We start from the raw sequence: 17,559 nt of genomic DNA on the forward strand, positions 1-17,559 counted from the left end.
GGGAGTTAACCTACCATCTAAACGTAATTTAGTTTGTCACAATATTTTGTGCCTATATACGTTTTTACTTAAGTTTTCGTGTGGCAAGCCCATTTATTCTCAGCATCATGTTGAAGTGTCGCAATGCACACATAAATATAATACCTATTTTCACAAATAAGGTTGTAATAGCACTTTGCACTTCACCAAAACACAGTGTAATTGTGGTTGTTGTGTATCCCACCTCAGTCAGTGTTCATTTGTTCAACAGTGAGTTTGGTGCCAAATTTGAATTTGTTTACATTTTATCTTTGTGTGTACACTTTATCTGTTTGTGTTGTCTTTTTTGTAAGGTTCCTTTAAGGTGATAAATAGTGTGCCCTTGCAGAGTGTAGTGTATTCATTTATGACCTGTTTTCCTTCTGCTATTGCCTTCTGTATGTGGAAGTTTTCCTCAATGGTCAGTTTGCTGTATAGGCTGAGGCTGGATTTTAGTATTCTTAAGTCTGTTTCTATTGTAGTTGGGTGGTGATTGTAGGCTATAAGATGGTCAGCAAATATGCTATGGGAGCTGTTGCTTTTTAAAGCTCTGGGATGTTCTGAATATCTGGTTTTGAAGTTTCTGCATGTTTGTCCTGTGTACACTGACTAGCAAGTGTTGCATGTGAGTTCATATATTCCTGAAATGTTAAATTTATCCGTGGGTGTTTTTTGTGTTCTGATCTTTTTCCGTGTTGTGTTCTTTGTCCTGTATCCTATTTGGAGTCCCTGTTTCTTTAATATGTTGCCTATTCTTTGAACAATCTTCTTATTTTAGGTGAGTATGTGCCATTTCATTGTGTGTGTGTGTGTGTGTGTGTGTGTGTGTGTGTATGTGTGTGTGTGTGTGTGTGTGTGTGTGTGTGTTTGTACTGTTTACATATCTTTTGATTTAACTTGTCTACCATATGCGTATCATAACCATTTTCTACTGCTATTTGTATTATTGCGTTTAATTCTTGTGTGTAGTTCTGTTTGTTCATGGGTATTCTGTTTAATCTATCGAACATGAGTCAGAATATAAAGGGCTTGCCACACGAAAACATAAGTAAAAACGAATATAGGTGCAAAATATCACGACAAACTAAATTACATTTAGATGATAGGTTAACTCCCAACAAAATTTCTCAACATCGCTTGGTTGCAGATGATAAGCTACCTGTAATAAATAATACACAAGTGGTCCTGAAAAATCATGCACACCAAATGTAAAGGTATTAACAAAAAGAAATGAATTATTGTTTGAACTAATATCCACATAATTTTGTAACCATTTAGTAAAAATGTTCACATTACAGGTTAAATAAAACGGAAACCCACTGATGATGGCACAGTGGTGCTGAAACATGTTTGGAAACTTGGAAAAAATGGTGTTTTGCGTGACTGGCAGACCTTACATTGCACAATTTTAACTGCAAACATGGTAAACTCAAGGACCTGCAAATCCAAATGATGATGAAGGCAGTTGCTGTTTGGAAGGAGCAGCAAATACACATTAGTGAACACTTTAGACGTTTCACTGCGGAAGCTGTTGCCGGCACTGACAGTTGGCAAGTGGAAACACACCAGACAAGACAAAGAGAATAGGCATCCATCATTCCAGAAGAAGCTAGCAGAACAGACAAATGGTGCAAGGGAAGCTACAAAATCCAGTATATTAACTTTTCATAACTGGGATTCACAGTCATCTAAAATTTTTTGAAGACACCATGTTTACTCCAGTGACTGTTAAACTTTTTGTTTCTATTAAATAAAAAGTTTAACAGTCACTGGCATAAACATGATGTCTTTCAAACAACCCAATATGCTGGTATCACTTGCGTTTTGGTGATTGGGCAAAGATCCAATCCATCATGTCCGCACCTAAAAGGCGTCGACAGCCTGTAGATGTGGCAGGCTGCAAAATTCTGCAGGAGCGCCAAGTTACCGATAAAGGCGCAATGTTCAAATTTGGCTTGGTAATTAATGACAGCTCGATCATATACGCTGAGAACTGGTCGTTTTTACTCATTTTATTGCTGCTTATAGGTAAGGGAGAAAATAGCAAGGCATGCTACCAGTTGACCAGGATGAGAACACTTTGGTAGCCACACCTACCCATTTTATGGCATCCTATAATTTGCCTATAACAGTGTATGGTACTTACAAGGTAGAAGTTGACCTGGGTTTCAGCAGGAATGTTGCAATGGAAGTTCATGCTCTCAAAAATGGTCATACCAATATTCGGTGTGGACTTTATTACTCAACAAATGGTGGAGATTAATCTCCGAATGGTACAGATTAGATGGATGGTTAAGTCATTACAGAAATACTATAGGCAAATATCATCGCCTCACAATGTAGCTCAGTTGTACAGGACGTTAGATAAGAAGTTGATGGCCAGATAGGTGAAGTGCAGCATATCACTTTGCACCATCAGCCGGTCTCTCAGTGGCCAATTAAAATGAGTGCGTGACCATTTTGCTGCAGCAAAAGCGAAATTTTAAGACATGCTGCAAGCTGGCAAAACAAACAGATCAGAGAGCTTGCAATTATCACCAATGCATTTGTTAAAAAAAAAAAAGTGGAGATTAATGCGCATTAAATGCACATACCATCCTGAACTGTTATTCAGTTCCTAATGTGAAATATTTTACAAATGTACTAGCCAGAGCTATGATCTTCGACATGTTTTGTCCAATTGCTTGGTACACTTTGTTTCTTCAGCAGTCCACAGTTAACTGGTGCTGGAATGGAAGCAAGTTCCTTTGCATAATATCTGTTGAATCTCACAGGTATTTCATCCTGTTCATATGCCTTCACACTGATAAGTGGTTTTAGTTAATTTTCTGTTCTGCAATCATTTATCATTGTGCCCCTTTGACTCTCATTTGATACCTGGAAGGAGAAACTCTATTACGATTTTGGAAGAGCGAATTCAGTATTTCAGCCTTTTTCCCTGTCATCCATTTCGGTGCTACTCACTGTCATCCATTTTCATGCTAATATGGTCATTGAGTGTCTGAACAGATGATTTCAATCCCTTTAGTGCATTTACATAATACCAAAACTTCTTAGTAATTTTGGTTGAATCAGTTGGCAAAATATTACTTTCAAATTCATCGAACATTTCCAACATTGCACTTCTTAAGCTCATTTTGGCTTCATTCAGCATTTTTTTCTCAACAAGACTTTTGTACCACTTATATTAGTAATGAAGCTCTCTTTTGCTTTCTTAGCAACTGAACCACAATGAGTCATATCCATCTTTCAGTCTTGCTGAGTATGTGCAGGTCTAAAATGTATACTAAAGTGCTTTTGAACTTTAGGCATTTCTGCTTGACATCCTTGTCCCAAGAACTGAATATTTGATGTTGACTGCTCACTTTACAAATTGTTTCTTGTCGGTCTTACTACACAAAAATGTTTTCAAACCTTTCTTAACATTCTGTGTAACATCTGTAATCATTGGTGCTATAATTACCTCATGGTCACTGGTTCCCTCCTCTGTGTTTACAGTTTTGAGAAGTTTAATAACTGCTCAAATTATATGAATCACTGTGTCTGATAAGAGTTTTAATTGCACGACCCTCACATTTTGTAGCTGGCAAATTGAAGTCATCCTCTGTTACACTAGCTTGATCGGGAGACTTACAGTAACACCTAATTTTTCTGTGAAGTGCTCTGCCACTATTGCTACTGAGGCAAGTGGTCTATAAAAGTGTCTAATTACCATGTTTGATTATCGTTTTGACTTTCCCTTATCCAAATCATTTCACATTCAGAATCTGTAATATCCTCACTAGATACTATTGAGATATTTACAGCAGAGGCTTCAATCATCTTTCCATTTCTATTACTGCATACATTAGTACCTTTAATAAGGAGACCAATTATGGGATCTTACCAGGGACACTCCAGCAGTGTACTAGTACCAACACCACATTAACAGTTGCTCATGCCAGTGTGCAAAGGGAAACCTTCTGTTCTGATAGTAACATGGCTGATCTTTCTCTGATAACTGCAAATGTTCAGAATTCACTCTGTAGATGGTTCTCTAACTTGTAACTCATTTAGGGGAGTCTTACAGTTCTCCATCTGGTAATGAAGGTCGAGAAATCACAACCAAGATTCTCACAGAATTGTCTGAGTCTCTACACCTAATTCAAATTTAAACCTACCTCTTGGCTCCAAACAGGATATGGCAGTTGATCCTTTGTATGATCCTGCAAATAGTGAGCCATACTTAACCCTATGTGTGAGGCGTCACCAGTTCAGCCAGCTGCCAAAGGAACTGAGGATGGCTTTCACATCCAGTCAACAAGCATCGTACATGGTGATAGAGCTAAAATTACAGCCTTTTGTACCCAGTGCTTTTGATAGTCACTGGCAGAACCATTTCAACCTCTCGGATGAGTTGTCCTGGCAGATATGTTGAATGTAAAGTGACCTTCTTACCCTTGCTTGATATTTCGTTGGGGCTCTAACTTTGGAGCTCCCAGTGATCAACATAAACGCTTCCTGTGTTGATGTTATGCTATGTTAGTAGTTCTGAATTTGAATATTATAACTCTGTTTTTCTTCAGTTAGTTGACTAAAACGAAACACTTAAAATGAGAATTGGATTGTATGGCAGCAACATACAAGTCGTATTAATAATACTTATCTATAATCTATCAATAATATGGGCAAAAGTCTAGGATAGCATAACAATAATATATTAATACCCACCATAAAGAAGAGTCAGTGAGTTGCAGACGGGCACAGTGAAGACACTAATAAATATTTAATCTTTTGGACAAGAAGCCATCCTCCTTGACAAAGAACAGAATGCGTGCACGCGCCCACACACACACACACACACACACACACACACACACACACACACACGACCATATATGTGTGAATATGTGCGTGTTTCCTTTCGTGGAAGGAGGACTTTTTTACAGAAAGCTTAAATATTTAGCAACATTTTTAATGTGCCTGTCTGTGACTCAATAATATGAGAAAGTTGCACATTGCCTTCAATCGTTAATAGACCAAGTTCTTACAGAACACAGACACAAGTTGGTCAAAAACCAGTCAAACTGGCACCAAGTGCCGAGGTATTTATACAAGGTGACTCAGCTGCCCCTACTACCGTCATGTTATGCAGCCTGCAATGTGATAGCTGACCTTAATAAACTACATGCAAGATTTTCATATTCTCTCGCCTGCTATGCGCAAACTGCTATTCCTACAGAAAAAGTGAACAGGATCATTTTGAAGATAATCTAATGTTGTTAAATTTTGTACTGGGATATGCTTTCGCTAGAGGCTGTAGTTTTCGAGTTATTCAAGAAAAACATACAAAAGTAACCTTCAAATGCATCCCCACTCCCACACTCGGCCCCTGCTGGTCAGAATTTCTAGTATGTTGTTTATGACACACTCTCCTACCGTTGTACAAATTTTTGGGACTGCACGAATTATTTCCCACATTTTAACTTTTTTAATCTTCATTGACTGGTCTTATTACACCAATTGCTTAGTCGAGCACTTACAAATTGTAAAATTGATGATTTTGGTAAATTTCACCTAATAGCTTTGTATGCTTTTAACTGCATAAAATAAACGATTACATCGTTGTATTCATCAGGCCTGCCGACTGTGCTTGTGCTGCTACTGTGCTTGTAAGGATTAATTTTGAATTGAATAATCAATGTAATTAGTTTTAGCGTAACATGTACAAAAGTCATTTTTCCTTCATTACTGTCACGAGGACATTTGAATTAGTAATGTTAACAAAGTAGCCACATATACTGTGGCATAATAGCCCAATCAGTAGAGCCAAATGAAGTCAAATATCAGGAATAGTTCATATAGTCGAAAGTAGGACTAGTGATTTGTGCATAGCGAGTGAGAGAATATGAAAATCATGCTTGTGGTATATGAAGGCCAGTTATAACATAACAGGTAGCATAAAATGTCAGTGGTAGGGACAGCTGAATACATCTCTATATTCCAACAATCACCATTTTTAGAAATATTGTTGCATTTGCAATATTTTAAAAAGGTGCAATAACAGAATTTTACTTATTAAAGTTAATTACACTGCAATATGGCGAACTAAGTGAACAATATACATAAACTGATTATTCATAAAAATAAAATATATGGTATTTACATTTAAGAATAAAAATATTCACGGCTTAAACACTACTCTGACATTATTTCTTAATTATTCACGTAATTCCTGGTGTCCAATTTTGGTAATATTTGCTTTACATTTTATCATTAAGTAGTGATGATTAATGTAAAAGACATCTTCACAAATTGTGTGTGAAACAGTAGACACTAGCATTATAAGGAAAAGATAGAATTACTATAAAGATGACACCTTGAGTTGCAGACAGCAACAACGAAAGGACAGTAACATATTAGCTTTCAGCTAAAGCTGTCTGCAGAAAAGGAAAGACACACACATTCATTCACACAAGCAAGCACACCTCACGCACACATGACCGCTGTTTCTAGCAGCTCAGGCCAGAATACCATTCCTGCCAAGCTGCTGAAAATAACACTCACATATGTGTGAGGTGAGCTTACTTATGCGAATGAATCTCTCTCTCTCTCTCTCTCTCTCTCTGTGTGTGTGTGTGTGTGTGTGTGTGTGTGTGTGTGTCCGTCCTTTTCTGAAGAAGGCTGTGGCCGAAGCTAATATATAACTGTCCTTTCATTGAGCCTGTTTGCAACCCATCTTTACAAGGGGTAGCAGTCTATCTTTTCCTTATATTGTTGATATCCTGACCTCGAGTTTCCATTGTTTAACTTCACATTCAACTTTAATTTTTACATATTTGATGAAAAATTACATAAACTGCAATCAGTAATTACACTTTTTCAAATCACTAATGTATTTAATAAAACAAATATATAAACTCCCATAGTTTCGACCAGTGCAAAGTGTGGACCATGTAGCATCGTAATTACAGTACCAGTTTATTCCTTATAGTGTGTCTCGGTCTGCTACATTACATGGTGCTTGTGTGGATCTGGCAGGAAAATTACCCACTGACCCAGCACACAAAGTGCCCTGTGATAGCTCAGTTGTGTTATCAACACATATGTTAGCACCTGAACCTGGGCCTTTGGGTCTCAAAATGCATTAAACATTTAAACAAAAACTAAAATACTGAAAGTCGATGCTTTTGATTGTATCTAATGAATGTTAATCAGTCATTGCTCCAACAGTAAGCACTAGGATAAAATTAAGCAAAATTGAAATGCTAGGTCTTCTGATTTGACTTGGGGCCCTCTTACTTGCATAATTATAATAGTTTGCAGAGCTGGAAGTTAAATTTTCTCCATGTAGCTTACTAGGGACACTATTTTTGTACACAAATTGCACCATTCTTGGTTTAAATTTTCTTCTCGTGTTGGAAACAAGATTAAAAACTTTTATTTACAGTGTCACTCAGCATTGCAATTTGCATGAAAGAACCAGGAAAAAATATAAGATCTTTTCACCGCAGTGTAATGGGTTCAAGGCCCCCTTGATACCCTTGTAGAGGAACAGCTATGTTCGTAATACATGTGAGTGACTTCACTAATGTTAACATTTGCTCTGAGGATAATGTTGTACAATGTATTCCATTTTAGCTGAAGGCTCAGTGCAGAACATAAGAAGAGGATGAGGCGGATGTGTGATTTCCAGCCTCTTTGAAGAGGCTGATGAGCTCCTTCATTACATCGGCTGGAATAATTTGGATGAAATTTGACATGGAGATAGCTCATGCCCTGAATTAACACATAGGCTACTTTCAAAAGTGTGTAGTACAAGATATTTATTTACATCTACATCTACATCTACATTTATACTCCGCAAGCCACCCAACGGTGTGTGGCGGAGGGCACTTTACGTGCCACTGTCATTATCTCCCTTTCCTGTTCCAGTCGCGTATGGTTCGCGGGAAGAACGACTGTCTGAAAGCCTCTGTGTGCGCTCTAATCTCTCTAATTTTACATTCGTGATCTCCTCGGGAGGTATAAGTAGGGGGAAGCAATATATTCGATACCTCATCCAGAAACGCACCCTCTCGAAACATGGCGAGCAAGCTACACCGCGATGCAGAGCGCCTCTCTTGCAGAGTCTGCCACTTGAGTTTGTTAAACATCTCCGTAACGCTATCACGGTTACAAATAACCCTGTGACGAAACGCGCCGCTCTTCTTTGGATCTTCTCTATCTCCTCCGTCAACCCGATCTGGTACGGATCCCACACTGATGAGCAATACTCAAGTATAGGTCGAACGAGTGTTTTGTAAGCCACCTCCTTTGTTGATGGACTACATTTTCTAAGGACTCTCCCAATGAATCTCAACCTGGTACCCGCCTTACCAACAATTAATTTTATATGATCATTCCACTTCAAATCGTTCCGCACGCATACTCCCAGATATTTTACAGAAGTAACTGCTACCAGTGTTTGTTCCGCTATCATATAATCATACAATAAAGGATCCTTCTTTCTATGTATTCGCAATACATTACATTTGTCTATGTTAAGGGTCAGTTGCCACTCCCTCATTCCACTTCAAATCGTTCCGCACGCATACTCCCAGATATTTTACAGAAGTAACTGCTACCAGTGTTTGTTCCGCTATCATATAATCATACAATAAAGGATCCTTCTTTCTATGTATTCGCAATACATTACATTTGTCTATGTTAAGGGTCAGTTGCCACTCCCTGCACCAAGTGCCTATCCGCTGCAGATCTTCCTGCATTTCGCTACAATTTTCTAATGCTGCAACTTCTCTGTATACTACAGCATCATCCGCGAAAAGCCGCATGGAACTTCCGACACTATCTACTAGGTCATTTATATATATTGTGAAAAGCAATGGTCCCATAACACTCCCCTGTGGCACGCCAGAGGTTACTGTAGACGTCTGTAGATGCCTCTCCATTGAGAACAACATGCTGTGTTCTGTTTGCTAAAAACTCTTCAATCCAGCCACACAGCTGGTCTGATATTCCGTAGGCTCTTACTTTGTTTATCAGGCGACAGTGCGGAACTGTATCGAACGCCTTCCGGAAGTCAAGGAAAATGGCATCTACCTGGGAGCCTGTATCTAATATTTTCTGGGTTTCATGAACAAATAAAGCGAGTTGGGTTTCACACGATCGCTGTTTCCGGAATCCATGTTGATTCCTACATAGTAGATTCTGAGTTTCCAAAAACGACATGATACTCGAGCAAAAGACATGTTCTAAAATTCTACAACAGATCGACGTCAGAGAGATAGGTCTATAGTTTTGCGCATCTGCTCGACGACCCTTCTTGAAGACTGGGACTACCTGTGCTCTTTTCCAATCATTTGGAACCTTCTGTTCCTCTAGAGACTTGCGGTACACGGCTGTTAGAAGGGGGGCAAGTTCTTTCGCGTACTCTGTCGAATTGGTATCCCGTCAGGTCCAGTGGACTTTCCTCTGTTGAGTGATTCCAGTTGCTTTTCTATTCCTTGGACACTTATTTCAATGTCAGCCATTTTTTCGTTGGTGCGAGGATTTAGAGAAGGAACTGCAGTGCGGTCTTCCTCTGTGAAACAGCTTTGGAAAAAGGTGTTTAGTATTTCAGCTTTACGCTTGTCATCCTCTGTTTCAATGCCATCATCATCCCGGAGTGTCTGGACATGATGTTTCGAGCCACTTACTGATTTAACGTAAGACCAGAACTTCCTAGGATTTTCTGTCAAGTCGGTACCTAGTATTTTACTTTCGAATTCACTGAACGCTTCACGCATAGCCCTCCTTACGCTAACTTTGACATCGTTTAGCTTCTGTTTGTCTGAGAGGTTTTGGCTGCGTTTAAACTTGGAGTGAAGCTCTCTTTGCTTTCGCAGTAGTTTCCTAACTTTGTTGTTGTACCACGGTGGGTTTTTCCCGTCCCTCACAGTTTTGCTCGGCACGTACCTGTCTAAAACGCATTTTACGATTGCCTTGAACTTTTTCCATAAACACTCAACATTGTCAGTGTCGGAACAGAAATTTTCGTTTTGATCTGTTAGGTAGTCTGAAATCTGCCTTCTATTACTCTTGCTAAACAGATAAACCTTCCTCCCTTTTTTTATATTCCTATTAACTTCCATATTCAGGGATGCTGCAACGGCCTTATGATCACTGATTCCCTGTTCTGCACTTACAGAGTCGAAAAGTTCGGGTCTGTTTGTTATCAGTAGGTCCAAGATGTTATCTCCACGAGTCGGTTCTCTGTTTAATTGCTCGAGGTAATTTTCGGATAGTGCACTCAGTATAATGTCACTCGATGCTCTGTCCCTACCACCCGTCCTAAACATCTGAGTGTCCCAGTCTATATCTGGTAAATTGAAATCTCCACCTAAGACCATAACATGCTGAGAAAATTTATGTGAAATGTATTCCAAATTTTCTCTCAGTTGTTCTGCCACTAATGCTGCTGAGTCGGGGGGTCGGTAAAAGGAGCCAATTATTAACCTAGCTCGGTTGTTGAGTGTAACCTCCACTCATAATAATTCACAGGAACTATCCACTTCTACTTCACTACAGGATAAACTACTACTAACAGCGACGAACACTCCACCACCGGTTGCATGCAATCTATCCTTTCTAAACACCGTCTGTGCCTTTGTAAAAATTTCGGCAGAATTTATCTCTGGCTTCAGCCAGCTTTCTGTACCTATAACGATTTCAGCTTCGGTGCTTTCTATCAGCGCTTGAAGTTCCGGTACTTTACCAACGCAGCTTCGACAGTTTACAATTACAATACCGATTGCTGCTTGGTCCCCGCATGTCCTGACTTTGCCCCGCACCCGTTGAGGCTGTTGCCCTTTCTGCACTTGCCCGAGGCCATCTAACCTAAAAAACCGCCCAGCCCACGCCACACAACCCCTGCTACCCGTGTAGCCGCTTGCTGCGTGTAGTGGACTCCTGACCTATCCAGCGGAACCCGAAACCCCACCACCCTATGGCGCAAGTCGAGGAATCTGCAGCCCACATGGTCGCAGAACCGTCTCAACCTCTGATTCAGACCCTCCACTCGGCTCTGTACCAAAGGTCCGCAGTCAGTCCTGTCGACGATGCTGCAGATGGTGAGCTCTGCTTTCATCCCGCTAGCGAGACTGGCAGTCTTCACCAAATCAGATAGCCGCCGGAAGCCAGAGAGGATTTCCTCCGATCCATAGCGACACACATCATTGGTGCCGACATGAGCGACCACCTGCAGATGGGTGCACCCTGTACCCTTCATGGCATCCGGAAGGACCCTTTCCACATCTGGAATGTCTCCCCCCGGTATGCACACGGAGTGCACTTTGGTTTTCTTCCCCTCCCTTGCTGCCATATCCCTAAGGGGCCCCATTACGCGCCTGACGTTGGAGCTCCCAACTACCAGTAAGCCCACCCTCTGCGACTGCCCGGATCTTGCAGACTGAGGGGCAACCTCTGGAACAGGACAAGCAGCCATGTCAGGCTGAAGATCAGTATCAGCCTGAGACAGAGCCTGAAACCGGTTTGTCAGACAAACTGGAGAGGCCTTCCGTTCAGCCCTCCGGAATGTCTTTCGCCCCCTGCCACACCTTGAGACGACCTCCCACTCTACCACAGGTGAGGGATCAGCCTCAATGCGGGCAGTATCCCGGGCAACCACAGTCGTAGCCCGATCGGGGGATGCGTGGGACGAGCTGGCCGTCCCCGACAAACCCCCATCCGGACCCCCACAGTGATGCCCATTGGCAACAGCCTCAAGCTGTGTGACCGAAGCCAACACTGCCTGAAGCTGGGAGCGAAGGGATGCCAACTCAGCCTGCATCCGAACACAGCAGTTGCAGTCCCTATCCATGCTAAAAACTTGTGCAAAGAACGTCTGAACTAATCTACAGAGAGCGCAAACAAAACGACACAAAATTGAAGCGGTTATTAAAATACAAGATTGCCTAGTAAATGCAGTAATGCTGCCACTTGTGCACTGCTGACACACTGCTCGGCGGCGGAAGGAGACTACGCGATTTAACACTATTCGAGTACTAAAACGTGATGCTACAACTCTCAAATACTATAATACGCCCGAAATTTATGAATTAAACAATGCAAGTACCAAAAACACGCAAAGAAATCAAGAATTAAACTATGTAACAAATGAGTGAGCTAGGAGTATACGACTTGCTGCTGCAGCTGCTTGATGGATATAATGTGAAATATGGAATAATACTTGAACTCTAAGCAACACCCATGAAAAAGTCACAGGAGGAAGGCAAATCAAAGAATGCACTGCATAAACACTAATTTCCAGATTGGAAACTGTGTTATGACAGTTTTGCATTTCAAGGCAACAGGGCATTGAAGATTTATCACAACCCCACATTCTTGGTACAATTAGCTGTAGTTAAATGTCAGTTAAAGGCATATTGGCTGTAACAGCCTTAATAGGCTACTAATGCATCAGATGAAATAGCAGCATGAGAATGTTTCTCATAGTTAGATACATCCCGTTACCAAACTGAATTCCTATTTGAAATTGATATCATTAAAACATTACTTCCCACTAAAATTTCCTTTCTTACAGTTGTGTCCTTTTACAAGTTGCTCACACCTGGTGTTACCAACATCAGAAAGCCGACAAGTTCCTTAAGTCCTGGTCATCTATGGAATCACCTTGAAGACTCACAATGGTGTTATTTAAATGTTGTATGATAGAGACGTCCTTTACATGTAGAACTTCATAGGATTTTATTGAGGCTGGATTATGATATGCAATCTCATCTGCTGGTAAAAGGCACGCGCATGAGGGCAGATGATATTGCCTCATATGCAAGTGTTATATAATTTGCAATGCATTGAACCACAAATTGCTTATTTTCCTTCTCCATTGAGTTAGTAGGCTTATTACCCATTCACACTGAAGTAGCTGGATGGATTTAGATGAACTTTGGAATGTAAACAGCGTAAACCCTGAATTACCACACAGGCTGCCTTTTGTTCCAAAAGAAATAACTGTTCCTGTGGGAAGTCAACATACTACTGTTCCCATAGGCTGGGTGACATGACCAAATAGTCATACATGAAAGTAAACTATCAGTTGGATGCATTACATTTAGCTAGAGATTACTGTTTAACTGTTTCAAGAAATGAAGTAAGTATGTGCATAAATCAATGAAAACAGAAATATTACTGTAGGATACGGCCTTGGAATTACACATACAAATAAAAAAAATGAACAATTTGTGGGATACAATTTTGTAAGTAATCGAATTGCAGTAACTATTTCAGTTTAAGGTAAGAAACTCTGAGAATCTTTCACAAATGTGAAGGAAAAAAATTGTTTGCAGTATATCGCCAGTTACCTTCATACTTAATTCACCTTCATAATCTGATGTTTCTAATTGTGCGGCTACACAGAAAACACAATACCAGGCATTTCAGGTATTGTATTAGTAGCTCGTTATGGCTATTACTGTCAGTATGGCTTAAACTGACATTTAATTACACCAAATCGTACCAAGGATGTTGAGTTTGTGATGAATCTTCAATGAGCTTTTGCCTTGAAACATCATTCCATATAATTATAAATGCAAAAATGTGTGTGTGTGTGTGTGTGTGTGTGTGTGTGTGTGTGTGTGTGTGTGTGTGTGTGTGTGTGTTACTCCTTCGTGCAGAAACGGCTGGACGCATTTGGAATGGAATTAGCTTATACTCTGAATTAACAAGTAAACTACTTTTAAAAATATGCAGTACAAGATATTTTTTGATTTGAAAAATATAATGCAAAATGTGGAACAATAATTACTCTTAGAAAAACTATTTACTCCTTGACTTTTAAAATGTACCGTATTCTTGAAAATTCTTTTATTGTTTAATATGCCCTACGTAACACGATTCAACATAATGAATACAGTGCTTATACAACCCCCAACGTTTAAACCATACTTCCAAATCACCCCCGTTGCATTTTAGCTGCTGAGTATTATACCTTATAGCTTCCGAGAAGGTTAAGACTGCTGACAGTGTTGTCATTTAAACACTGTACAACAGAGAGAGACATCACGCCTTTACATGTGAAATGTGTTAGGCTTTTAGTGAAGCTGGATTTGATTATGGCATGCGAGCATCCGCTGGTAACAGGTGCACATGTGGGGACAGATGACATTGTTGCACGTACAACCATTATAAAAGCACCGATCTAGAAATTGCTTATTTTCTTTCTTTGTTGAGTTAGAATGTTTGTTGCACCTTCACACTGAAGTGACTGGACAGACCGTTCATTCAGGGGGGAAAAAAAATCACTGTTTCCATGAGATGGTCAACGTAACTACTGCTCCTGTGGGAAGGATGATGTGACTAAAAAGTCATCCATGAAAGTTAATTATCATCCCAACAAACTTGTCTTTCTAGTCGAAGAACTTGCAGTTCCCTTTGAATGTGGCCTTCTCAATCGCCATAAATAAGCATCAAGGGCAAACGTTATTGTACCAGGTATTCATCTGGGCCACCATGTTTTTCACATGAATAGCTCTAAGTTGGCCACTTGGATGTATCAAGTGCCAGAAATCTCTATACATATGCAGAGAAGAAGTCTCGAAATGTTGTTTACAGTGACTTATTAAGATTTCTGGCTCTCCAAACACACAAAGACAATTATGATCTTTTCCACTAGGTATGTTGCAGACAGTTGTGAAATTATTTACTTCTTTTTCTGGCACATTTTTTAATTCTTTACTCGATCACGAAAAAGTTTTTTCCTTAAGTAAACGAGTGAGTTGTGCCACTTGGTTTTTCGGGCCACAAGGGCCTCCTGCCTCAGTACCTCCAAGAGAGAACTTTTGTGCTGGTGCATATGCGTGGATGGCAAGTTTCAGCAGTAACATTTTGTTATAAATAACTGTTTAACCAAAGTTTATAAAAGCAAAAGTGTGTGTGTGTTACTCTTTCACGCTGAAACAGCTAGACAGAGATGTGGATGAGATTTGGCAAGGAGATAGCTTATACCCTTTATTAACACAGAGCCTACCTTATATAGATCTACCTATTGAAGGAGTGAGGCGAAAACGAACTGTAGCACACAACGCACAAATAACCATATTTTATTCATCTTGTATTTGAGAATAAGAGCACATATTGACTTGCAACAAACTGTACACATAATATCAAACCTTTATGAAACTATTTCTTGCTGAAAACCTCCACAGAATGATGAAAGGAAAAGAAGTTTAATCACTGTTCGCGCAGTATAACTGTCACATAAAGCATAATGTTTTAATTTATTACTTCTTTACTATTAACTGTATTCATCATACATGTTGCAGACAGTATTCACATACACCACTGAATGTACCAGCAAAATATCATTGTATGACACACAATTTAGGAGATACGTCATAAACACTGGGTATGTGGAAAACTGCCACATCATGCATAAGGTTTTATTTTATTACTTGGCACATAGTTCAGGAGATATGACATAAATGTTGAGCTGGATGGAAATGAAACTGCAGGGTAAAATTAACTATAGATACAAGGGAAATATATGTACATATACATGTGAAATACATTAAATATGCGTGTACACTGGCAAAACCATGGGTAAAAAGCTCATCCTAACTCCCCTAGAATGATTTTACCCAAACCTGGTACACATGTTAGTAACCACCTGAAAAAAAAAAAAAAAATACCGTAGGGTTAAGAACCACCAACCCCACCTGTTGGCATGAGCATGATAATGTGGAAAAAATGGGGTGGAGGAGATTGACAGATAGGGGGGGGGGGGGGAGTTGGACTAGTAGAAGATTGCAATAAATACATACCTGGGCATCTTCTATAAATAACTGTTTGACCGTAGGTAACACCATACATTGGAGTTGGTGCAGAATATAAAAAAAGCTCTTATTCCCTGATAATTCATCATTGCATGTCCTGCCCCCACCTCCACCCCTCAAAAAGGAATAATTTTAAAATAATCTTTTGCTAATAACTAGACCAGTTTAGATTCATACACAGCTGCCTTTTCAAAAAGACTACATAATCTCCACGGAAAGCTCAGGGTTATTATGAATCTGATATATTTTAAGAGGTAAACATTCTGAATGTATTTTCTCAACTATTATTTTACACTGTTTGAGATAAGTGCCACATTATGGATCACAGTAACAGGTTCAAACTGTGGGGCACCATTAGCTACTGTGTTGTTTTCCGTAGCTATGTTCTCAGGATTTGCCCACTGGAAGTATTTACAGTGGCTGCTGAATTATATGCAGTGCTGCTAATAAATAAAAACACAGGTTTTCAAATACTAAGTATATGTTTACATTTTGGGAGCTTGAAATTATAAGTCAGTGACCACCTATTTACACCTAATTATCGTAGATAATTCAAGATAGATGGAAACCTGAAGAGCATATGAAATACGTTCTATCTAATTTGATTATGGATAACACAAATGCTTCTTCAGAGTACCAAAGAGATGAAAACCACTGAGGTTCAGAACTCTAGGGAGAAAGTCACCTCCTACCTAAACCAACACAGCAGTGTGCTCCAAAATCCTAGCATTTTCAGTATTCAGTAGTCGGGATGAGGTCACTAGTTCCACTTTTGGGAGTGAATACTTGTGTACTTGCAAGATAGGCAGTTGTGATTGACAGGATGATTTGTGGGCAACAGATTCTAAGATAACTGAAAACAATGTAATTTGCTGTGACACTTTTTAAGCACTGATGATAATGCTACTGGCTTGCATAATTGACATATCTTTTCTGAAGTCAGTAGTTATCAACCTTTTTTTTTTTTTTTTTTTTCCAGATTGTGTGTGCTGCCTCTCTTAAATTTTTAGAATGTTCACATCTGTAATCGATTTTTTTCACTGTTGCTACAACTGTTGTCATTAGCACTTATATCAGTGCTGAGTGTAATTGATGGGAATGTTGCAGGTGAGATTGGAAATGCTGAGTGAGTATGGGGAAGTACGCAGCTTTTTGACAGAGAAGTATCCTGAATGTAAACCAATAAGATTCAGCAAATCAGATAAAAATGTAGAAGGAGACAACTAATAAACTAATAAATTATTTTACTATGTAATTGTAAAGAAAATATTAAAGCTAAATACCCAATATACATTGTTTTGATAATTACCTTCCAGTTACAGCAGTGACACATCTGCAACTTGGTTATCTCTAAATAATGTAAAACGTCTGTTTGTCTGCAAGTACCACAAAATAATTTGTGCAAATTGTAATACCGAGAAGATCTGTGGCCCTGAAGTGAACATTGCAGCATAGTTTAGACTCTTGTCAGTGCATATGTGATTAGGATTACAGAAATGTACGTGAAACAGTTTGAGAATTCAGTATTGTCTAATGCCCACACAGACTGCAATCTGAGCCTCTAAACCACAGACAGGCAAGAATCTGGCTTATGACCTATGCCCTGGTACGAGTGCCATAGCTCTCAGCCTGACTGCACATTTCGCCCACAGCCACGGTATGCTGTCTGTGTGAGAAGGGGGCAGAGGGGAAACTGCAAACATTCCACATTTAAATAGCAATGCAGTTGGAC

The 17,559-nt window shown here is 39.6% G+C and overlaps 1 protein-coding gene across 1 annotated transcript in view; it reads left to right on the forward strand.

The window, feature by feature from the left end:
• LOC126184164 (28S ribosomal protein S5, mitochondrial) overlaps window positions 1-17,070 on the forward strand; it is a 104,122-nt gene extending 87,052 nt beyond the window's left edge. The window contains exon 10 of the mRNA XM_049926536.1: window positions 16,935-17,070. Coding sequence (XP_049782493.1) covers window positions 16,935-17,054 — 120 coding nt within the window. The 3' untranslated portion in view covers window positions 17,055-17,070. The remainder of the gene's footprint in view (window positions 1-16,934) is intronic.
• The last annotated feature ends 489 nt before the right edge of the window (window positions 17,071-17,559 follow it).

This window comes from Schistocerca cancellata, chromosome 1 (genome assembly GCF_023864275.1).
Source record: "Schistocerca cancellata isolate TAMUIC-IGC-003103 chromosome 1, iqSchCanc2.1, whole genome shotgun sequence".
NCBI classification, from domain to species: Eukaryota; Metazoa; Arthropoda; class Insecta; order Orthoptera; family Acrididae; genus Schistocerca; species Schistocerca cancellata.